The following is a 25,107-nucleotide window of genomic DNA, read 5'->3' as shown; positions in this document are numbered from 1 at the left end:
TCCCTTGGACTGGCTATCAAGGTCCTTCATATATTCTGATGAGACTTTAGAGAACCAAGTTTGCTCCCCGCTCTCCTTAAATTATGTTCTGTTTGCTTCAAATAGAGAGCTAGGAAGGAGACTTCTGGAGCATCATCTATATAGGGATATAATAAAAGTATGGAGAAATCTATCTAAAGGTATTGGAACAAGACAAAATATCTCAAAATGGCTGCCGATAATCGTCAATGCACACTTCCCTTTATGCAACATGGCTACCAGAGAGACCATTGATAGTGAGAGACTTTTATGATTTCAATCTGAACAAAGTTTATACATTTGATAAGTTTCAAGAAACCTTTCCTGCAGTACAAAAAAAAAACATATGTTCTATTTTATACAAGTAAAAAGTTATATTCTTAAATTGATGAAATTGGCTCCTCAGATGTGGAGAGATCACCCTCTTGTTGACGTTGCAAAAGTTAGGAAGGGATTGCTATCCTTTGTCTATAAATTTTTTATGTCTCTAGATGAAACGCCAGCAGTATTAGAGATGACATCTTACTGGACAACAATGGTCGAGTCATCCAATTTGGATAAAATACTTCTGAAAAGCTTAAACACCACTCAAAAATTGTTCTCTTCATCTTACTACAGAGAATCTCAATTCAGAGTGTAACATAGAGATTATTTAACTCCGTGTAGAGTGGCAAAATAGAATAAGAATGTACCCAACTTATGTTTTAAGTGTCACTCTCAGGATCCATATTTAAACCATATGCTATGGGGATGCCCAAAATTAAATCAGTTTTGGATGAAGATGGAATATTTCCTTTCGAATATACTTAAAAAGAAAATTAAGTTAACAAGAGATTCTATTTTTTTTCTGAGGACTCATAACTCCTGGGATAGAGACATAAATTTTATAGTAGTGGCAATAATAATTATTAGAACACTTATTTTTAAGTACTGGATCTCATATAAAGTACCCTCTATTGTGGAAGCAAGGAAATTGTTACTAGATGCAGCAATCAAAGCAGCCTATGATTTGAAACTAGGAGGGACCCCAGGGGAAAAGTTCTACAGGACGTGGAGGGCCTTTGTGTGCTCCCAAGGCAATGATTTTGTATATTATATAGAACAAATTATTAACATCACGCTAAATTAGAGATAGAGGTGGGGAGAGGGCATGGGAGGGGATGGGGCAGGAGATGAGAGTAAGAATATATATATTTTTTTTTTTTTCTGTTTGTTTTTTTAGTGCCCGGGAAAATTTTTATTCTACTTTGCCCAAGAATACTTTATGACCTGTTCATATGCTATGTGTTTATGTTTGTCTTTCATCCCCTGTATGGGAAAACTGTATGTTATATTGTTTTATATATTAAAATAAAGATTTTAAAAAAAAAAAATATTTGGTTCATGGGAGGGGGACATTTGTGCCCATATATTTGTATACTTTATCCTTCAGTAATTTGCAGTCTTTGTTGCAACCGTTTTCATGATTGATGCTGTATTTTCTATTTATTAAAACGTCCATTGTCTAGGGAATTGATATACTATGCCTGTTCATTCCCAAAGCACTGTATACCCATGCTACTAGATTGCTTTGCTGTTATATTCCAGACATCTCTTTGTATGGAAGTTGTCTTATGTGTTGTCCCTTTCTTTTGTATTCCAGAGAAAAAGGCACATTCTGTTTAGATGCCACATGATTATATGACTAGTTTCTCTGTATATAAAGCCTTTATTTTTTTTAATCAAATTGTTACATATTTGAGTTTCTAAATAACATCTTCCAAGTTTAAAAGTTTTGTTGACTAAGACCGTTTTAATGCATTGGGGACACATCCCTGAAAATTGTTAGAACTAGAAGACAAAAATGAGTGTAAACAGAACTGCGTGACCAAAGCTGATGCTTTTAAAGCAGTTGTAGAGAGGATCACACACTCCTGATCCCAAAGTTATTACCAATGTAAGTGTAAATGTGCACTTTGACTACAACAAGGAACCACCCTAGTGAAATCACCTCTGTAACACATTACATCATTTCTGTAAATGACAGCCAAATTAATTTTTAATAGACACAGAGGTAAAACAAAAGATAAATCCAAGAAAATTACAAGGTGAAAAGTTCTGTCCCAAATACAGGATAAGACATTTTTACAAATGGAGTATCACAGTTTTGCCCACAAGATATTTAAAGGGACACTAGATTTGTCTTTGCATACATGTTTTGTAGATGATCTATTTATATAGCCCATCTGGGAGTGCTTTGTAACAATGTATAGTTTTGCTTATTTTTTAATAAAGGTGATGATTTTCAGACTCCTAACCAAGACCCAAAGTATCAGTTGTAGGTTGAAGTCTACAGATTTCTGCTGTACCTGTTTATATTAACTGTCTTTTCATATGCAGGAAATGGGGGGGGGGGGGGTCTGCTCTTCCTGCTTTCCCATCCCATTTCACTGGGTGCCCCAGCCTAACCTCATCAACAGTGCTAAACTGGGAGCTTCTAGGTAACGTTTTTAAAAAGGTTTTATATTGGATTTTTAGATCAGTATCTGTGCATTTTCTTCTCTATTGTCTATTACATGCAGTTATATGAAAATTGTTGTACACTGTCCTTTTAAAGGTCATGCAAATAAAACAGGAACAGAGCAGATCTCAAGAAGCAGTAATTATCTTGCCCTAGAGAACAAAACGTCTAATAGTTTGAAGCACTTCTCCATCGCTAGCAGGTTAACGATATATAAAAAAAAAAAAAAGTTTCATTTGTTTTATAACAACACTCAGTGTTTGAGAGATGTTATCATGATGTCCATGTCTTGGTATTAAAAGGACCATTAAATACAGTAGTATTAGTCAAAAATGCATAATAAGACAACACAATTACAGTCTGATTTTCAAATTAGTTGAAGGTTTTCTGACAAATTTCAGAGATCCTTCCATTCCCCCCCCCCCCCCTGTATTTTGTGGCAGCCATCAGCCAATCACAAAATGCATATACATAGTGTGAATTCTTGCACTGTACAATGTACAAGAGCCTAAAGGTAAAATTACAGTGTTCTGCCAGAAGACCTTTCCTTGGGGCATATTACACACAGCTGCAACCACAGGGTCTGTCTGTAACAAATAAGGTTATCAACTTGTCAAGAAAGGTACATGAGGCTGTAGATCTGATTTATCTATCATAGCATTTAAGAGGCAAACCAAGCAAGCTGTCAGCTGGTGATGCAAATAGTTGTTTGTTCTGTTAAATACATAATATAAAACTCAAACATTTATTAAAGAGACATTACAGTTAAAAAAAAAAAAAAAAAAAAAAGTGTGAGTAACTGCAAGTTTATTTTAAACCCAAAACTTTAAAGTAATGGTAAACTCTCCCCTTTTTATAATCAGATGCGGAATGTAAGTGATATTTTAGAAGGAGTTGTAACGAAGATGCGCTATAACTTACTTTTTAATATAGATATGAAATTCAAAATTCCCTGCTCTCTGCCACCCACTTCAATTTCTTTTGTAAAATGATGATGGCCCACACTCCTTTATAAACATATGGAATATAATTCCAGGCACTAGGAGGAGATCAAGAACCCATATCAGAGCTTAAAGGACCAGTCAACACAGTAGATTTGCATAATCAACAAATGCAAGATAACAAAACAATGCAATAGCACTTAGTCTGAACTTCAAATGGAGTAGTAGATTTTTTTTCTGACAATTTTAAAAGTTATGTCTTTTTCCACTCCCCCTGTACCATGTGACAGCCATCAGCCAATCACAAATGCACATGTACCATGTGACAGCCATCAGCCAATCACAAATGCATACACACTTATTCTTGCACATGCTCAGTAGGAGCTGGTGACTCAAAAAGTTTACATTTAAAAAAAAGACTGTGCACATTTTGATAATAGAAGTAAAATGGAAAGTTGTTTAAAATGGCATACTCTATCTGAATAATAAAAGTTTAATTTTGATTGAGTGTCCTTTTAAAATTCCTCCCACCTCTCTCAGTTTTGTTCTTGTCCTCGTAGGAGATGGTTGAGAATAGAGGTGTTTTCACCTTCTTGCTTATGGATTACAAATTGGGAGCTCAGACCTATGTGAGACTCAGAGTCCCTAGGGAGTATCATTTACAAAGAAGACAGAAAAGACTCTTCACAGCAGCTGAATTATGCAGGGACATAGGAATACCCTGTTATGTGCACTGTGCACAGTATTTCCCTAATGGGACTTAAGCCATAGCTAGCCTGAGGTGTCGCAGGGGCTTGTCCCTAGCCTCCCCCTGAGGAACTTAGGTATGTCCTAATGCGGTACTCAATACCTGCACTGGATGGGCTCTCTATTGGAAAATGCTACAGCTGCATTGACATAAATTGACATGCCTGTTAAGCCAGTGGAGGGGTGCTCTGTAAGGTAAGTGACTTTACACAGCACACATACAGCCAAGAGGCTATTTGTAGGTACAGCATAGCCAGGGGACTTGGCTTGCTCTCCTCATAACATGTTTTTCTTTTTTTTCAGGTCCCTACCTACCCTATTCTTATAAAACCAGATGACACTATTGCCCTTCACAGCCCTCTGACAGCTCTGGGGAAATATTTATGGCACTTTTTATAAAATAGGTGCCTGGCCCTTTAAGAAGACCGCTGACTGAGCAGTAACCTGATCGAGAGGAAACTCTGGTTATGCAGGGGAGCCTGTTTATGAGGGGAAAGTATTTATTATGCTTGCTGCACCTTATATAATCTGATTACACTCAAACAGGATTTGAAGATTTCTTTGAGGTACTAGCTTCTCTTCCAGTGGTAGCCCCACCCCTTAGCTTTTCTGGATTTCCTATTCATTCAGGAGCTGTTACTAGGCAGAAAACAGCTCAGGAAAATATAGGGTAGTCATTTCTAAAGTGCTGAATGAGCAATTCACTTTTCTAAGCACTTTCCCTTACTGGAGCTGTCAGGGAGTTACTTGGGCTAGGCCTGGAGCATATAAATGTGTCAGATAAGTTACTCTGCCATTACACACTATGGAACAAAATTAATATATCCCCACTAGTATAACTTAACGCATTAGAGGAATCATTTACTGAAAACCCTCCCTGTACATACATTACATGCGTTTTACAAGCTTTTTCCAATATGTCAGATCAATACACTCTGTGAGAGTTATATACCTCTAAGGAATTATGTTCTGTGTATTTTACCTTTGAGTGTATCAATAGCTAGCAAGGCTAAGACAGCATGTTCATGATTATTACTATTGAGTTGTATACTCTTATTAAACTCTCTGCTGATAGAGTAGTAATCACTTATTTCTAAGGGTTCAGATTTGATAACATCGTGTATGCAGGGGTTTTTGCAAAGACATTTAGACAGCTGTATACCTTAGCACATTCTAATGTGATCTATACAGTGTACTCAATTTACTATAAAAATACTTGTATATAAGTGCATAAAAGCATTGTACTCCCATCATTATTGGGGGATATAAATAAAAAGTTTATGTCAGTCTGCATTCTCTATACTGTTATACAATATTATTATATGCAAATACCTAGAAGCAGTTTATGTTTATTACAGGTTAAGCATTACACAATGATTTTTACAAAGGCAGACCTTTCTGTCTCTGTGGATATGCAAAACATTATATGTTATATGCTACTATTGTGCACAATATTATAATATATTCTCCTTTAGGTATATACCTTTAATGCACATTACTCTGCATGTTTAATTCCAAATTAAGTTGTGCAGGATTTCTCTGAGTTTTAGTACAAACAGTGGAGATCCTTTAGATATAAAATATATTGGTATCTCTTTTATATTGAATATATGTGTAATTTATACATATGCACATAGGGTCTATCATGCAGATAATGAATATTGACCATGACTATTTTCATCAACAGTGGAGATCCTTTTGAGATAAGATCTGTTGGTATTTACCTATTGAATGAGTAATTTCTATGTATGCACATATGTTTATCATGCAGATACTGCACAATGATTATTTGCATTAACAATGTACATTGTGTAATCACTTTATAAGTATACACAGTCTCTGCTTATTCTGGATATGAATTTACAAGTATCTACAATGTACCTGTTGGTTTATATGTGGTACTTATATAGCTAGAAAGGCTACACGACAGGCTAAATATGTGGGGATGCTTTAGCATATGCATGTATACTAGATACTGATATTTATGTCATGAATAGATTTATAAACTTTTTTTTAAAAACTTATACACACGTTTACTTATTTTAAGATTCATCGGGAAAAAAATAGTTCAGATATCTGATTCTCTTTATCCTTCAAGAGATCGAGAGTTTTGTTCTCTTTGAAGCAGAGTACTCCTTATTGACCAGCAGTCCTATCTCATGTTGCCAGAGATCCTTCAAAGCAACCTTTTATAAAAGGATTTGGAGGAAAGGGGAATAATTAATCCCAGTACCTGTGTAACCTCAGAGTCAAGAGTTTTTACAATCTGTTTATTGTCCAAAGGGATTAATAGTCCTGTCCTGGATTTAACATCCCTAAACATATTGGTCAGGGTTCACACTTGTATAATGGCAACATTACTCAGTTTTTTCACTTAATCCAAAAGGGTCAGTTTATGGCTATTATAGACCTCAAAGATTCATACATGCACATCCCCATACACAGGGATCACTTTCTGTTCCTGAGGTTTGTAGATCTGCAAAACACTGCCAGTTTGCCACTGTGTGTTGTATACAATTTTGACGGTGATCAGAATTCAGGGCATTTCCGTTGCTCCGTATCTGGATTACATACTAGTACAAGCTTATTTCCGGTCACTAGCTACTGCTCATACTCACAAGCTTCTGTCTTTTTTCAATACCATGGTTGGAGTATCAATGTACCTAAAAGTTCCTTATATACTGCTATAAGGGTATCATTTATTATTTAATAAGTCATATTAGACTCAATCTTTATGCATCTAGTTCCAGACGGAATTTCGCAATATAAAGATTCAGAGGGCGTCTCTCCCTACAAAGAGCTACTTTTCATCGGTAGCTCAGTGCATGGAGGCGGGTGGTCTTATGGTAGCTGCTTCAAATGCAGTTCCCTTTACCCCTTTTCACTTTAGACTCCATTAATTGGCTATAATACCTGAAGTGGTCAAATAATTATCTACATTTGGAAAACAGATTGTTTGAAATTCTCTATCAGACAATGTGTTTATTGACAACAAAAATTCTTTCTTTGACCCTTGGGACATCCTTCCTTCGTCAGTCTTTGTCTATTGTGCCGACCAACGCCAGTCTCTCAGGTAGGGGAGTGGTCTGTGTTTCTCGAAGAGTGCAAGGAGTTTGGTATCCTCTAGAGGCAAGGTTACTAATCAACTATCTGGAACATCGAGCAATCTTCAGCCCTGGCCCCTATTGAAGGAGGAAAACTTTATCTGTTTCCAGTCGAACAACATCACGGCAGTGGCCTACATAAATCAAATGGGGGGGGGGGGGGTAACCGCAGTCCAATGGACATGCAGGAAGTGCCTAAAACTGTTTTAGGCAAAAATGTATTAATTGCTCCCTATTGGCAATGCAACATGAAAATGTCCACAGCACAACTTGCTTAAAAAGTGTCTTTATTGACAAATGAAAGAGCGACGTTTTGTGACTACTGTCACTTAATCATGCTATACATACAATTATGCTATTGGCAATGCAAATACCAGGTGTGAACAACTGGGAGGTGGATCATCTCAGCAGTCAGTCAATCTGTCCATCCAAGAGAGTGGTCTCTCTATTAGGACATTTCCGATCGCTCAGTGATCAAATTGAGCTTACAGGACATAGATCTGATGTCCTCTCACTTAAAGAGACAGCCAATTCCAAAATTGTTATTGTTTAAAAAGATCGATAATCCCTTTATTACCAATTCCACAGTTTTGCATAACCAACACGGTTATATTAATACACTTTAACCTTTGTGATTACCTTGTATCTAAACCTCTGCAGGCTGTCCCCTTATTTTAGTTCTGTTACTTTGTACCTCTGTGATTACCTTGTATCTAAGCCTTTTCAGACAGCCCCCAGATCACGACTTTTTATTTATTATCTATTGACTTGCATTTTAGCCAATTAGTGCTGTGTTGTGCACAACTTCACGGGCGTGAGCACAATGTTATTTATATAGCCCACATAAACTAGACGCCTCCTGTTGTGAAAAGCAAATTAAAAAAGCATGTGATAAGAGGCTGTCTGTAGTAGCTTAGAAACAGGCAGAGGTTTAGAGGTTTACATGTTATAAAGTATATTAATATAACAATGTTGGTTGTGCAAAGCTGGGAATGAATAGTAAAGATATTATCTATGTTTTTAAACAATATAAATTTTTGTGTTGACTGTCCCATTAAATCACACACTTCCAAGCTATTGTGCAAGATCAAAAGATCTAGCATACCCGTTTAGTTTCTTCTTCTTTCAAGAGTCATTACTCGGATGAAACAGGAGTCAACGTCAGTAATATTAATTGCTCCATCCTGGCCCTGCAGGACTTGGTATGCGGACAGAGTGCAGATGTCCTCTTCTTTCTATGGCTTCTTCCTCTGAGACAATACCTGTTGTCTCAAGGTCCTCTTTTCTCATCAGGATCTCATATCTCTTAATGTAATGGAGTGGAGTTTGAACGCCTAGTTTTGAGACATAGAGGTTTCTCAGATTCACTCATTAAAACTTTGATGAAGGATAGAAAGTCTGTAAAACAAAAGATTTATCACAAGATTTGGAAGGCATATTTTGAGTGGTGTTCTTCTAGAGGGTTTTCTTGGTATTCCTTTAGGATTCCTAGAATCCTTCAGTGTTTACATGATTGCCTTGACAAGGGTTTGTCCGTTAATTTTCTACTTTATCTGTTCTTTTTCATAGGAAGATGGCTAAAACTTCTTGAGGTTCAGGCGTTAGATTTAGGCCAGTTGTGAAACCTATTTCTCCACCCTGGAATCTGAATCTAGTTCTCGCTGAATTACAAGGTTCTTCTTTTTAACCAATGCATTCCATTGACATCTACCGTTATCTTGGAAAGTACTCTTGCTATTAGCAATCTCTTCAGCAAGGAGAGTTTGAGTTGTCAACTTTGTCTTGTGATTCTTCATTTTTAACTCTTCACAAGGAGAAGGCTGTACTTTGTACTAAATATGGTTTTCTTCCTAAGGTAGTTTCTATGGAAAATACCAATCAAGAAATTATTGTTCCTTCATTGTGTTCAGATCCTGTTAACTCGCTAAGTAGTGGCTGCTTTTACATTTTTCTGTGAGCTAATGGTTTAAATTGTTCTCCAATCAGCGCTATAGCTAGAACAAAAGTGCCAAATGGGGAGAACGCCAATGGGAGAACTATTCAAGCCGTTGGCTCACAGAAAAATTTACTTTTGAAGTGGGCGGCGGAACACAGGGTATTTGAATTTCATAACTATATTAAAAAGTTAGAGCGCATTTTTTATTACATCTGATTAAACTCTATCTAAAATATCACTAACATTCCGGATCTGATTTTAAAAATGCGAGAGTTTACCCTCACTATAAACACATTGCCAGACTGCAACAGATACAGCAGACCATTTCAATGAAAAAACATAGCATAAAGTGCATAAACATTTCAGAAGTAAAATAAATCACCATTAAACATTAAAGGGACACTGAACCCATTTTTTTTCTTTTGTGATTCAGATAGAGCATGCAATTTTAAGAAACTTTCTAATTTACTCCCATTATCAAAGTGTCTTCATTCTCTTGGTATCTTTATTTGAAAGGCAAAAAAAAATACGTTTAGATGCCGGCCCATTTTTGGTTTACAACCTGGATTGTTATTGCTGATTGGTGAATAAATTCACTTACCAATAAACAATGGCTGTCCAGGGTTCTGAACAGAAAAAATAGCTTAGATGGCTTCTTTTTCAAATAAAGATAGCACGAGAACGAAGTAAAATTGATAATAGGAGTAAATTAGAAAGTTGCTTAAAATTACATGCTCTATTTGAATCACCAAAGAGAAAAAAAACGGGGTCAGTGTCCCTTTAATAGGTGCGTGCTCCTTACCATCATAGTGGAAAAGGTAATAATGTTGACACGCATAATGAAGCGGTTAGAATGTAAACCCTCTTTAAAGCCTAGAGTTTGACCCCATACTAACAAACTGTATAACCTTAAACATAAAGCATGGTCCACTCATATGGTAGAAATCAGAAATAGTTTTTAAAAAGCTGTTGCATCTCCAACAGGGAATTTTCAGTGCATAACCTTCACTTTCCCTGCTGTGTGCTGAGGATACCACTGTGCCATTATCTACAAGCAGCACATTTGTCTCTTTCTCTAGGGAAGAGAAGCTCATTCTGGTTATCCCAGTGAAAGCTTGAGCATTGTGATATTATCTTATAGAGTGTGACAACATCGCACAAACAAAGAAGAACTTCCAAGGGGAACATAAAACCTCTTATTTGAAAGTAGGGAGATTACAGTTGAGGGATTGCATTTTACTTTAGGATGCAGGTGATTGCCTTAAAAAAAAAAAAAAAAAAAAAAAAAAAAAAAAAAAAAAGCACTAGCCCTCATGGAGTTTAGCAGATGTGGGTTCTAACTCCCTCGTTTGACCTGAATGATTCCTCATGTGACTTTTATGCCCTTTTAATGCGTTCTAGACGCATAACCCAACACACATACAACATAATATAAATTGGCTTTACAACCTGGAGACTAAAATTGAATCTAACAGTTTGTAACGTGCATGGGCAAAACAATATCGCAGTGTTGTTACTCATGTTCTTTCATTAGGAGAATGTGACATTTGCTCACGGTGCTAACAAGATTACCAAGTAAAAGGCTTACAACTCCACAGACAACAGGCCTGTTTAACATGTCTTTTGCAAGTACATACATATATAGCCTACAGGCATATGAATGGCAGAGGACCAAAAACACACTGTAGTTAGTACTCACGGTTGTAGAAAAAGAAAAAACCAAAAGAAAGCACAATTAGCATTTGATACAGATTGCTAATAGCCACACACAAAAAAATCCAGTATCCTTATTATCATAACAAATAAAAATACTTTAATTTACAATTAGGAACTAGGCAATAGAGGTGTTATTAAGACAAAATCAAACAACACACAGACATATACTGTACATAAATACTTTGTTCTAACAGCAAACTGATTTCACAGTCTCCCTACTTGAGGACAAGTGGCTCAGATTAAGCCATTTGTGCTCAGAGAAAGATCTTGGACAGGTGGTGCTTGCCGGAGTTCAACACTTCTTTATTTATTTTTGTATACTGCGTGAAGAATAACTGGGAAGTTATGCAACTTATTTAAACCAAACAAACTGTCACTTTTAGTCACCTGTATTTTAAAAGTTGACTAATCTGTAATTCGATTAAATTGACATTCCCTCCCATACTTAGAAACATTTATCCTTAAAGAAACAGAGTTCAAAATAAAATCCCCATAACGGTTTAATTACATGTAGAAAAAAGAAAAACAGAAAAAAAAAAGTGTAGTGTGTACATCATTTCCCCTGCAATTAATCTCTAAAAATGTAGTATTTTGAGATGTAAAAAAGCATTCCTGGAAGATGATACATCATGATTGCTGGCCACAATAGAAAATAAACAATATTCACAGATTTTTTTTACAATGAGTATGCCCATTGACTGCAAAACAATGCAAGTTTTGCAAAAATAACAAAATTTCAGTTTTCATTACATTTTTAAAATATTTAGGGGTTGCACATTTTCCAGTATTTGTTTTATTCTAATAGGCTGATTTTCCTTGATAGCCACAGAGGTATATAGTCAACAGTTACACTGCTAAATATGTACTTACCCATTGCACTTAAGAGATGTTGTACAGCCTGGCAAGGTGGGCTTGGCGTCTGTGTGGCTTTATCACAACTCAAAGGAGCAGGACTTCTGTCCACATCGAATGAGAAATAACCACTAGAGTTTCTAGAGAAGAGAGACGATCTTCTTACCAGCATGCAAATCGGTGATCTGTTAGCAAATGAACTGGGGCTATATGGTGATATGCCAGGACCCCAGGGTGTGCTGGCTGAGGAACTCTCCTCATCTGAATGATTACCTTGAGAAGGGCTGGAAAGGGAGGTGGGGGCTCCTTCTCTGAGGGGACGATGCCGAGTGGGTCTGCTTGTGTGTTGTAATTCTCCCCCTTCTCTGTTATCACATTCAGAATTTAGAACTGATGGTGGTTTGGCCATTTGGTCTTCTTGTTTCTACAGGGCAAAGAAAACAACATATTCAGCCAATAGCTTTACTGAGGTAAACATAAACCTTGTTAAGTAATTTTGTTCAATATAAACGGATTTGCTCAGCATAATTCCTTTCTAAACCTAAATACAAAAGACCCACAAAAATAATGCTATACTATTTTTACTAGTATTTATTCCATCAACACTACAGTGGGGGTGCTTGATGCCAATCGTATGATTAGAATTCCAAGAGGGGACAGCGTATCTCTAATAGCACTCCGTCACAATTAGCATCTGAGAATTAAGTAAATAAATAAAAATTAAACCTTTAATTATGGAATAACTAAAAATTACGGATTAAAAACAAAAGTTCACACTATACCAGAATCACCCAACTCATGTAAGTCACACAATAGTATAGGAAAGGAGCCAGTAATAGTCCAATTCCGCTACAGTTGCCTTCATTACTGTCAAAGAGCAGCAGTTTTAAGACACTTTCCAATTTACTTCCATCATCAAATTTTGCAGTCTTGTTATATGCACACTTTCTGGGGAACAAGCTCCTACTAAATATGTGCACAAGCTCACAGGGTATACATATACTAGTCTGTGATTAGTGGATGTCTGTCACATGATACAGGGGGCTGGAAAATGGGAGGGGAAAAATGTACTAGAAAAAAATAAATCAACTGCTTATTTGAAATTCAGAGTAGGTGTTAAGTCATTGTCTTTTTATTATGCACATGTTAATAATGCAGTTCTACTGCATTTAGTGGTCCTTTTAGTACATATCTAAAAATAGTTTATATTAAAATGTTTCAATGCTTTTTGCTAAGATTATCATGGAAGGGATATATCCTTCATAAACACTGTACACCCATTTTCTGTGGGGCTACCATTTTTTAATGTTACATATAATGTATGTAAGGAACGGCATATCCAAGTGTCTTTCATAAAACATAGTATTTATTAGAGAAAAAAAAAGTTAAAACAAGGGTATTACCCTGTTCTTTTAAGAGCCGATTTATACACAAGGATATATCTCTTGTTTTAACTATATTTATAATAAACGCTACATTTTATGAAGGACACTTTGATATGTTGTATGTGATGTTCCTTACATAATCATTTAACATTCAAAACATTAGCCCCCCAAAATATGGATGTACAGTGTTTATGAAGGATATGTTTGTGATGTACTAAGCTTGCCAGAAGTCTGAGCCCCATTAAGTTTGGTTGTAGCATCAATACATTATATAGTGTGTATATATATATATATATATATATATTCATTCATTCATTCAAGTCGCCTTGCCTGCAGACAAGTTGAGCCCCAGACTTATTGGGTGAACCACATAATATAACACAGTAATCTTGCAGATCCATACCGCCACTTCGAAGATATCCAGCGCCGCCCCCCTCTCGTTTAAATTAAGATTGGAATATACGTGAAGAGGTACATAGTGCAAGTTGGAGCCGGCAGAGGTTGTAAGCCCTTTCAACCTACCTGGTGTCAACTCAGTGAAGTCTGCCAGTTTATTATAGTTAGAATCGCACCTAATTCTGACAAGCGGATTCTCTGAGGAGATTTGTCGGTCTAGTTCATTCACATATTGATATTACTGTGAAGTTTGCCAGTGCACCATCATGATGTAACAGGTATATGCGTTAGTGACCTCCCCTTTTGAAATTCAACAATAATGCACAACAATAGTGTTTATCACTTTATTTGCTGTATTTCTATTAGCACATGATATAAAATTACATTAACTGTGTTAACTTTTGTTCTCAATACAGTCCTGTCGTGAATTTATGTATGCAAGGAGAGCAATAACATTTCTTACAAGAGCTTTTTAATTTTATTTTTCTTTATAAATAAAAAAAAGTCGTTTTACACCTACCTAACTAAAGTTTGTCTACACGGGCTTTCCCTCCCTTCTCATAGCTGCCCACTCCCGGTCTCTCTCAATGAGTGTTGCACTGCAGTGGGCATGAGAGGATTCCCAAATTACGTCAGCAGTGAGGTTAGCGGCTGACAAATGAGGAACAGTGCACAACATTAAAACACCCGTTTGCCAATAGGCGCTCCAACTAAAGTCAACACTATTGTGTTGCAGAGTGCACTGTAATAGACAAGTCCTGTAACAGATCCACACTTTTTCATCCACATCTGTGACATCAAGTGTGTCAGGAAATACAGCTCATGCACATGGGAATACCATAAATGTTCTAATGAGAACTAGCATGTGTAGACACGTAAAAATGGCACATACGTTTTTATGTTGTTGGGCAGTTATAGTTATTAGCATACCAAATCTTATTGGCAAGGAGGCGTGGAAAAGGCATGAAATAATAGTGTTTGCATTGCCATTCTAAGAGCGGCCCATGCTGTTGCCAAACACACGGTATAACGGTCAGCAAACACACAGTAAAATGGGTGGTCTGTTGGGTTGTAATGATATTGTTGTATTACAATGTGTACTTATTTAGTACATAGCCATATTTGTCTGTTATTTATAAAGAAAGGGGATCCCAGAGAAGCTTTTACAATCATTTGTGCCATAATTGCACAAGCTGTTTGTAAATAATTTCAGTGAGAAACCCAAAGTTTGTGAAAAAGTTAATGAATAAAATATATATATACATATATATACACACACTTTGCAGGGAACGATATCAAAAGGGAAACCACTAAAAACAGAATTTATGCTTACCTGATAAATTACTTTCTCCAACGGTGTGTCCGGTCCACGGCGTCATCCTTACTTGTGGGATATTCTCTTCCCCAACAGGAAATGGCAAAGAGTCCCAGCAAAGCTGGTCACATGATCCCTCCTAGGCTCCGCCCACTCCAGTCATTCGACCGACGGACAGGAGGAAATATATATAGGAGAAACCATATGATACCGTGGTGACTGTAGTTAGAGAAAATAATTCATCAGACCTGATTAAAAAACCAGGGCGGGCCGTGGACCGGACACACCGTTGGAGAAAGTAATTTATCAGGTAAGCATAAATTCTGTTTTCTCCAACATTGGTGTGTCCGGTCCACAGCGTCATCCTTACTTGTGGGAACCAATACCAAAGCTTTAGGACACGGATGAAGGGAGGGAGCAAATCAGGTCACCTAAATGGAAGGCACCACGGCTTGCAAAACCTTTCTCCCAAAAATAGCCTCCGAAGAAGCAAAAGTATCAAATTTGTAAAATTTGGCAAAAGTGTGCAGTGAAGACCAAGTCGCTGCCTTACATATCTGGTCAACAGAAGCCTCGTTCTTGAAGGCCCATGTGGAAGCCACAGCCCTAGTGGAGTGAGCTGTGATTCTTTCAGGAGGCTGCCGTCTGGCAGTCTCATAAGCCAATCGGATAATGCTTTTAAGCCAAAAGGAAAGAGAGGTAGAAGTCGCTTTTTGACCTCTCCTTTTACCAGAATAAACAACAAACAAGGAAGATGTTTGTCTGAAATCTTTAGTAGCCTCTAAATAGAATTTTAGAGCACGGACTACGTCCAAATTGTGTAACAAACGTTCCTTCTTTGAAACTGGATTCGGACACAAAGAAGGTACAACTATCTCCTGGTTAATATTTTTGTTGGAAACAACTTTCGGAAGAAAACCAGGCTTAGTACGCAAAACCACCTTATCTGCACCAAAAAACTCTTAACCATCTCCGTGGAGATGTTGCCTGTGCAACGGCAAAGAGAATGACTGGGGTGGGCGGAGCCTAGGAGGGATCATGTGACCAGCTTTGCTGGGACTCTTTGCCATTTCCTGTTGGGGAAGAGAATATCCCACAAGTAAGGATGACGCTGTGGACCGGACACACCAATGTTGGAGAAATATAAATTTATACCAAAATGCTTAAAAGGGACAGTCAACACCAGAAGATAGATGATACCTTTATTACCCATTCCCCAGTTTTGCATAACCAACAGTTATAATACACGTTTTACCTCTGATATTACCTTGTATCTAAACCTCTGTAAATTGCCCCATTATTTCAGATCTTTTGACAGACTTGCATTTTAGCCAATCAGTGCTCACTCCTAGGTCACTGCACATGCATGAACTCAATGTTATCTATATGAAACACATGAACTAATGCCCTCTAGTGGTTCAAATGCATTCAGATTAGAGGCTGTCTTCAAGGTCTAAGAAATTAGCATACGAACCTCTTAAGTTTGGCTTTCAACTAAGAATACCAAAAGAACAAAGCAAAATTGGTGATACAAGTAAAATGGGGAAGTTGTTTAAAATTGCATTCCCTATTTAAATAATAAAAGGGTTTTTTTTGGACTTGACTATCCCTTTAAAAAAATACTTACTTTAATGATAGCTATACATAAATAAAAACAACCTATATCAATTACTAGGTAAATTTGGGACTCACTTGGGAATTATTACAAAATAATTATTTTATATTTATGCAGTTTTTGAACAGTTTAGGTTTCAACTTTATACCCAAAATAATTATAAATTATATTCCCAAACTGCATTGCTATCACTCCTGATGCATATTTGCTGGTAAGTTAATTTGCATTAGGAGTGTATGATTAAGATTTTTGGTTTTCTTTTATAAAAAAAAAAAAAACACACACAACGAACATTGTGTCAACACTTAAATCTTTAATTTGTGAAAAAAGAAAACTTAAATCATTCGTTGTTATAAGACGTTTGGTTTTGGCTCTGTTACAACAGGGTAGGTAGGCCTACTAGTAATACTTGACATTTACAAAATGAACAATTATAAGTCCTTAAAATAAATTAACTTTATTAAAAAAAGGGACAGTCTATACCAGAATATGTATTGTTTTAAAAGATAGATAATCCCTTTAATACCCATTCCCTAGTTTTGCATAACCAACAGTTATATTAATACACTTTTTACCTCTGTGATTATCTTGTATCTAAGCCTCTGCAAACTGCCCCTTAATTCAGTTCTTTTGACAGACTTGCATTTTAGCCAATCAGTGCTGGCCCCTAGGAACTCTACATGCATGAGCTCAATGTTATCTATATGAACTAACACCCTCTAGTGGTGAAAAACTGTCAAAATCCCCTGAGCTAAGAGGCGGCCTTCAAGGACTTAGAAATTAGCATATGAACCTCCTAGATTTAGCTTTCAACTAAGAAAACCAAGAGAACAAAGCAAAATTGGCAATAGAAGTAAATTGGAAATTTTTTTAAAATGACATGCCCTTTCTGAATAATTAAAGTTAGTTTTAGACTAGACTGTCCCTTTAAAGTCAGAGCATAATTATGTACTTTGTGGTGTTAAATACTAAAGGGTTTTTTGGTTCATTTGATATACCCCTATTTGAACATCAACCATTACAAAATGTATGTCTGTATCATCTGCTAGAAGACAATTTTATTTGACACAACTCTTAAAGGGATATGAAACCCATTTTTTTTCTTTCAGGGTTTAGATAGAACATGCAATTTTAAGCAACTTTCTAATTCACTCCTATTATCAAATTGTCTTCATTCTTTTGATATGATTTGTTAAATGAGCAGCAATGCACTACTGGTTGCTGACAGAACACATAGTTGAGCCAATGACAATCGGTATATTTATGCAGCCACCAATCAGCAGTTAGAACCTAGGTTATTTGCTGCTCCTGAGCTGTCCTAGACAAACCTTTAAGCAAAAGTATAACAAGACAAGGAAGCAAATTATATAATAGAAGTAAATTGGAAAGTTGTTTAAAATAGTATTCTCTATCAGAATCATGAAATAATTTTTTTGGGTTTCCTGTCCCTTTAATTGGGATTTTCTTTTAGGAAAGGCAATGTTAAACAAGGTGGATAGAAAAATTGTGACCTAAAATCAACTCAGTGTTTACAAAATGCAGATTATCTGCCACTGATTAGGGACTACACCTTTAGGTTGAATTGGGCCTATGCGGTGGACAAAATTACTAAACAAGAAAAGATCACTGCAGGTTTATAAACTCTGTTTTAGTCATGGAAACCACTGAAAGTACATATTCATTTGGTGCTGTTAGTGAGAGTTCCGACAGCAAACTTTCTGATTTGCCAGATAAGACTAATACACTATTATTAGATAGGCAAGGCAATCCAATACCAAAACCAGACAAATCTGTGACACGGAATGAGCATACAATGACAAATCATTTATTGATATCAGCCAAATGTTCATGTACAGTTATATGCTGCTTAAGTATACAAAAGACCCCCCTCCCAAACATGCATATATTTGACTCTATACAGATGTAGTTTTAATGAAACTTTGTATGTAAATCTAGCATGTTAACAGTACTGACACCAGAAACTATGTTACAAATTAGAATAGACCAAGTGTAATGTTTGTCAGCAACAATAAATTGCTGGGAGAAAGGTAAGAAAAGCCCAAAGGCACATCATTTAATGTGAATCAATGAAATGTTTTTCTTAGGGGGTAACACAAAATATATACACACACACTAGATATAAAAAAAATATTATTATGCGATTGACCCTACTCCTGTCCCAAGGCAAACACAGTATTGGAATGATATGTAATATACACAAAACTTATTTGTACACTGTTGATCTTAGCTGTGTGGACATTAACTAGTCTTGGAAGACAATGCAGAAAGTACAATTTGTGGAAGGTCACTTTAAAATTACAGAATACACTTTGAGAAGTGTGTTTCTGCTGAGTGACAACAAAAGCTATGGAGGTTCTCAAAATAACAAATATACAATTTATTTTATTAAAGACATTTTTTATTCAGTATTCGTGCTACAGCGTTTTGATGATAAATTGTAGACTCATCTAAGTTCCCCCTGCACAAAAGAACTCAATTTGATCAGCTACTTCAAATTTTTATTTTTTGCAAACCGTCAATATTAAACCGGTCTTGCTGCAATAATCGTTTGAAAAAATAAATATCTTAAGTTAGTCCAATTTAAACAAAGCTTTATCACAAACATAAAATATATACTACTGTTTACTCATATAAAACGTGATACCCAATGAGCATTTGAAGCCTCTTCAAAAGCTGTAGAGCAAAAATAAATATACTACATCTGACAGCTAATGGGTTAAATGTGTTGTCTGGCTCTATGAGGAGTTTCATCAGTGGTCATGAAATATTAACAGGCTCAGTTTCCAGGTCATTACAGGAGAAGGGCTAGGAAGTGGTGCTGAAATGTGAGTAGTGCTGGTGCTAAACTCCCAGTGAGTCTCTGCTGGATAAGGCTGGCAGGGCTCCCTGCTCCAGCCCCATTGTTTGCTGAGAAGTGCTGAGCACAGCAACTTTAGGAGATCTCTGGCACAAGCAACTCAGTTGTAGTAAAGTGCGTCACAATAGACTTACAGATGAGTGGAAAAGCTTGCTTATCAAGGGGGAGGGAAGGAGACTTTAACCTGTTCACTGCCTGCAGTTAACTCCATCATGGAAAACAATTCAATTTCCAGTTTTCCTAGTCACAAGACATACTGTACCAATATAATAAATACTTTCCTTAAATAGAGTTATTTTAGAAACTTGTATACATGCATTGCTACTGGAGGTAAACAGATAAACCCAGACGCAGTGGAAACAGTGAATAAATTAATTTTATTTAAAAAAGGAAACAAACAAAAAAAAAAAACAAGACGTTATTGCTGCTAAAAAAACATCTTGAATTTAAAAGGAGTATGATGCTGGAATTAAACACGTATTAAGCAAAAAATAAACCATGTTTTTAACACTGATCAGTTTATTGTAACTCACAACTAACACGGGTTGTTATCCATCTCAAAATGTTACAATAGTGGTTAAGAATGGATGTAGTTAAATGTTAAACAAAACCTTCCCTAGTTATGTATATATTAAAAAAAAAAAAAAAAAAAAAAAAAAAAATCACCAGTACAAAACAATGCATCCGATTTACACAGAGATTTGTAGTGCAGAGCTATTTAGAGTAAATTCTATCTGATGGTCTCTGACACCCACTACAGGGCTTTAATGGTGTTAGAAATACACTAACCACCTGTCCTGTATCCTAACACATTGTATAACATAACATTAGTGCAAAAGCCTGTAAATGTCTCTAATGCTTTATTTACTACTGTGTAAAAGTAAGACTATATTATGACATTAACATCCCCCTAATAAAAAAAAAAGTATATTGTATGCAATTAGAAAAATAAGGTAGATGTGATATATTGTGTTTCATGTTTGTGACCTCAAGTGCACCCCCTATTAGAAATACAGTGTTTATGTGATCCTACATCACAGTACAGCAGGCTATACTATGAAAACATGGGGAAAGCTTCCCTCTGCTGTCAGGTCAAGATTGTTTGCAAACACTAGTGTTTATATATGGGAGCAGTCCTCAAATGCTTAATCTCAGCACTGAGATTTAACAGCAAATCCTAAATTACTACTACTACTAATAATAAAAATAATAATCAGGGTGGAAATGAGCTGTTTGTAGTGTAGTTTATTAGTCTGTTTATAATAGCTATTTAATGTCAGGCAGGCAAACCATAAGTGTGTGTGTGTGTGTATATATATATATATATATATATATATACACACACACACACACACACACATACACAAAATTGTGTGTGGTATATTAATCACACAGAAAACAGACATCCATACAGATTACATGATAAGAGTTTTAAATGTGATTTATAGAATTAGTATCTTAATACAAAAAAAGAAAGTGTTATTTTGTTAACGTTAATGTCTGAATAGTAAGTCTGACGATTGCACACAAATACCTTTTCGATAAGTTAACGATATCCTTACGATAGGGAGATATGAACCAAGTACTTTGTTCCGCGCTCCAAGCGCCCATCGGAGTCAAAATGTTCTTATAAATTATCATCTCATTTGTCCAACAAAAAAAATAAAAAACTGAAAATGCTGTGATGCTAATCCACACTATATACACATCCCCGTAGGTAACCAAGGAATCTTTGAATTAAGCCAAATCGACTAAAGAAATCGAAGCAAGACAGAGCATGACAACAATAACAGACCGGTAAGGAAGAACAACAGAACTTACATTTACTGCTTGTGAGTCATCTTCGCCCCTCATAAAATAAATAAAAAAGGCAGATAGACAAAGCAAGTGAAGTAAATAAAACAAAATGCAAGCTACAAAAATAGAACAATCCAAACGCTACTTGATATGTAACTAGCGTTAAATTAAAGACAGAGCTGTAACCGATGAGAGACAAACTAGTTTGTTGCTCACGTATGGCTCCTCTGTTCAACACTACACAGTAAGCGAGGAAGAACAGTTCGTTCCGTGACGTCACCGCCAAAGCCACCAATAGGATGCAGCAAACAAGGGAAATCCCCTATTTGGACCCGCCCTCCAATATTAAACCACACATTTAAAGCGCCTATGTACGTTTTGTAGTTGCAACGCTAATTTTTTATGCTAAACAGCGAGCAAGAGAATTGTTTACAGTGTGTTTTTTTTTCTTACCCTGGCGGCAGGAAAGGCGCGCGCTTGTCCTCGTGCAAGGTCACGTGCGAATGGGCCAAAAAAAAAAAAAAACTTCGTCTGGACTCAGCTGAGAGGCTGCTGCACGCGAAGTACTTGGACTTAAATTTAACACCTTGTTTGCCATTTGATACGATAATATACAGTCAAAATGCTTACACTGCTTTGATCTGTTTTTGTATAGCGCAGTGGTGCCGTTTTTAGAGATATCTACTGTTCTACTAAGTAAATCAAATTCCTGATAAGAATAACGACACTTAATGACAAACCAGGAAGCACGGGACAGTGTGGCAATACAATATTACTGCGCCATAGCTGCTGATCCCATACACTGCAAGGGTTAAAAGAGATATATTAAACAATGTGAGTTCTTCTTAATGATTAACCCCTCGTCTGCCAGAAAGTATACTCGCTGGAGGCAATTAAACAAAGCTTTTACTTCATTTTACTAAGTCCCCCTGCGTTGGGTGTTCACTGTTATACCCTATACTAAAGTAAAAATTATGTGCAACTTAATCAGTCAAGTGATTTTTTTTATTTATGACAGACAGACCCCCTAATACGTTTACTGGAGTTAGTCATAAAAGACAATGGTCTCTAAGGTCACAAATTCTTGCTTGATAATAATACCACACAAATAGGCGGGACTTTTTATTTTACTAAATGACGTAATTCACTATAAATTTTTCGAATCGGTATATTGGATGATGCAAGACAAACATAAACACCACACGTACACATATATACAGTTATACACATGTGTACGTATATAAGACTGGAAATTGTAACTATTCCCTTGGTAAGAAATTGTGCAGACGTGCAAGATATGTATTGCATAGCTTTTTGTCCCCGTGGTGAATAAACTGACTTTTTGTCTGTGGGAGTTATTCATGTGTGCAGTAGAGTCCCAGGACACAGTTTTATATAATCAAGCACTTCCTGATAGTTTTACATTGAATTTAAACTTTTTTTATGCTGAGTATTGAGTAAATGAAACTATTATTCAGATAGGGCATGCAATTTTAAACAACTTTCCAATTTACTTTAGTAATGAAATTTGCTTTGTGCCCTCTGTATTCTTTGTTGAAAGCTTATCTTAGGTAAGTTCATAAACTTTCTAAGCTGTTAAATGCTGCCTCTTATCTCAGTGCATTTTGACATAGTTCATGTGTGCCCTATAGATACAGTTGTACTCACTCAGTGGCAGGGATAGGCGAGGTGTCCGTACACGGACACTGGTGCCCGTGACTAGTCCTTGCAGTGTCCGCCACAACCTTACTATATGTTTTGATTGAATAATAGGAATAAAAAAAAATATGTAGTGTGAATAAAGTTAGTGGTTTGTCAAGAGACTGCTAGCGACATTGGGTGATAAGTTATGGAATAACTAAAGCCTGAGTGAAATACTGGATGTGTATGTGCATCTGTATATACAAAGACACAGTAGTTACACTGGCACAAGGGTATAGCCAGACAAGGGTTGGTTATAGGGTCAGTGGTATCTGCATCAGTGTAATAACACCCAGCTCTATACAAAGACACAGTAGTGACACTGGCACATGCGTATAGCCAGACAAGGGTTGGATATAGGGTCAGTGGTATCTGCATCAGTGTAATAACACCCAGCTCTATACAAAGACACAGTAGTGACACTGGCACATGCGTATAGCCAGACAAGGGTTGGATATAGGGTCAGTGGTATCTGCATCAGTGTAATAACACCCAGCTCTATATAATGACACAGTAGTGACACTGGCACATGGGTATAGCCAGAGGAGGGTTGGTTATAGGGTCAGTGGTATCTGCATCAGTATAAAAACACCCAGCTCTATACAAAGACACAGAAGTGACACTGGCTCATGGGTATAGCCAGAGGAGGGTTGGTTATAGGGTCAGTGGTATCTGCATCAGTATAAAAACACCCAGCTCTATACAAAGACACAGTAGTGACAATGGCTCATGGGTATAGCCAGACAAGGGTTGGTTATAGGGTCAGTGGTATCTGCATCAGTGTAATAACACCCAGCTCTATACAAAGACACAGTAATGACACTGGCACATGCGTATAGCCAGACAAGGGTTGGTTATAGGGTCAGTGGTATCTGAATCAGTATAATAACACCCAGCTCTATATAATGACACAGTAGTGACACTGGCACATGGGTATAGCCAGAGGAGGGCTGGTTATTGAATCAGTGGTATCTGCATCAGTATAATAACACCAAGCACTATAAAATAATGTTTTTAATTTCAAATGTACCTTGGTGTCCTTCATTAAGGTCTGTACTTTGGAAAATGTCAGCTACAGCCTTTGTCTGTGCCTATCCCTGCTCAGTGGAGTTATTTACGAGTCAGCACTGATTGGCTAAAATGCATGTCTATCAAAAGAACTGAGATAAGAGGGCAGTCGTCAGAGGCTTAGAGACAAGGTAATCACAGTGGTAAAAAGTGTACAGGTGTAACTCGTTTTATTGTGCTTCCCAGATATTGCTCTTTTTACAAATTGAAGGATTGTGGCAACCTTGTGTTGAGCAAGTCGGTAGGTGCCATTTTTCCAACATATATACACACATAAACACAGGAATACACACCTATATATATATATATATATATATATATATTTATATATATACACCCCCCAAAAAAAGATGATGACTCACTGAAGGCTCAGTTAATGGTTAGCATTTTTTAGCAATAATTTTTTTTTATTTAAGGTATGTACGTTGGTTTTTGTTTTTTTACACATAATGATATTACACATTTAATAGAATATAGTGTAAATAACTTGTATATGCACTGGGAAACAAACAAATTAGTGTGATTCACTTTATTGCTACATTCACTTTATTGTAGTGGTCTGGAACCGAACCCGCAATATCTCCAAGGTATGCCTTTATTAATATAACAGCGTTGGTTATGCAAAACTGGGGAATGGGTAATAAATGGATTATCTATCTTTTTAAACAATAAAACATTTCAAGTAGACTGTTCCTTTTAGGATATCCGAAGCCTTTTTTAATTCCTTTGTATCTCTGTTGGGCATCTGTCCCATAAGTCAAACTCCCTTTAGTGGTGTGTTTAAATATGAATAAAAAAAAAAAAAAAAGCTAGAACGTCAGCCTATGTACAACGCGTTTTATAACCCAAGGGGTCTATTCATAGAGTTGCGAGTATGTACTGAATATGGTCCAAGATAAGGCAAAACAGCAGAACTGGAGAAAAATCTCCAAATCACTCTTTTCAACTGACTTGGATTACCCATATTGGTTCAAGTTAGTTATTTAAAAAATAAATTCATAAATAAAATAGCAGATTTGCTATTTAAAGGGACACTAAACCCACATTTTTTCTTTCATGATTCAGATAGAGCATGCAATTTTAAGCAACTTTCTAATTTACTCCTATTATCAATTTTTCTTCGTTCTCTTGCTATCTT

At 36.4% G+C, this 25,107-nt stretch overlaps 1 protein-coding gene across 2 annotated transcripts in view; it reads right to left on the bottom strand.

Annotated features, from left to right (window-relative positions):
* The window catches only part of BCL2L11 (BCL2 like 11), a 68,407-nt gene extending 46,968 nt beyond the window's left edge, over window positions 1-21,439 (bottom strand). Inside the window, exons 1-2 of one of the 2 annotated variants that reach the window (XM_053711947.1) lie at window positions 21,225-21,439; window positions 11,833-12,238 (exon numbers count right to left, since the gene is read on the bottom strand). In XM_053711947.1, coding sequence (XP_053567922.1) covers window positions 11,833-12,238; window positions 21,225-21,257 — 439 coding nt within the window. In that variant the 5' untranslated portion in view covers window positions 21,258-21,439. The other variant, XM_053711948.1, reaches the window with a different exon arrangement.
* Between the last annotated feature and the right edge of the window lie 3,668 nt (window positions 21,440-25,107).

Source organism: Bombina bombina, chromosome 4 (assembly GCF_027579735.1).
Source record: "Bombina bombina isolate aBomBom1 chromosome 4, aBomBom1.pri, whole genome shotgun sequence".
NCBI lineage: Eukaryota > Metazoa > Chordata > Amphibia > Anura > Bombinatoridae > Bombina > Bombina bombina.
Note: the sequence above shows the minus strand (reverse complement) of the source record. Positions and strands in the feature narration are given on the sequence as shown.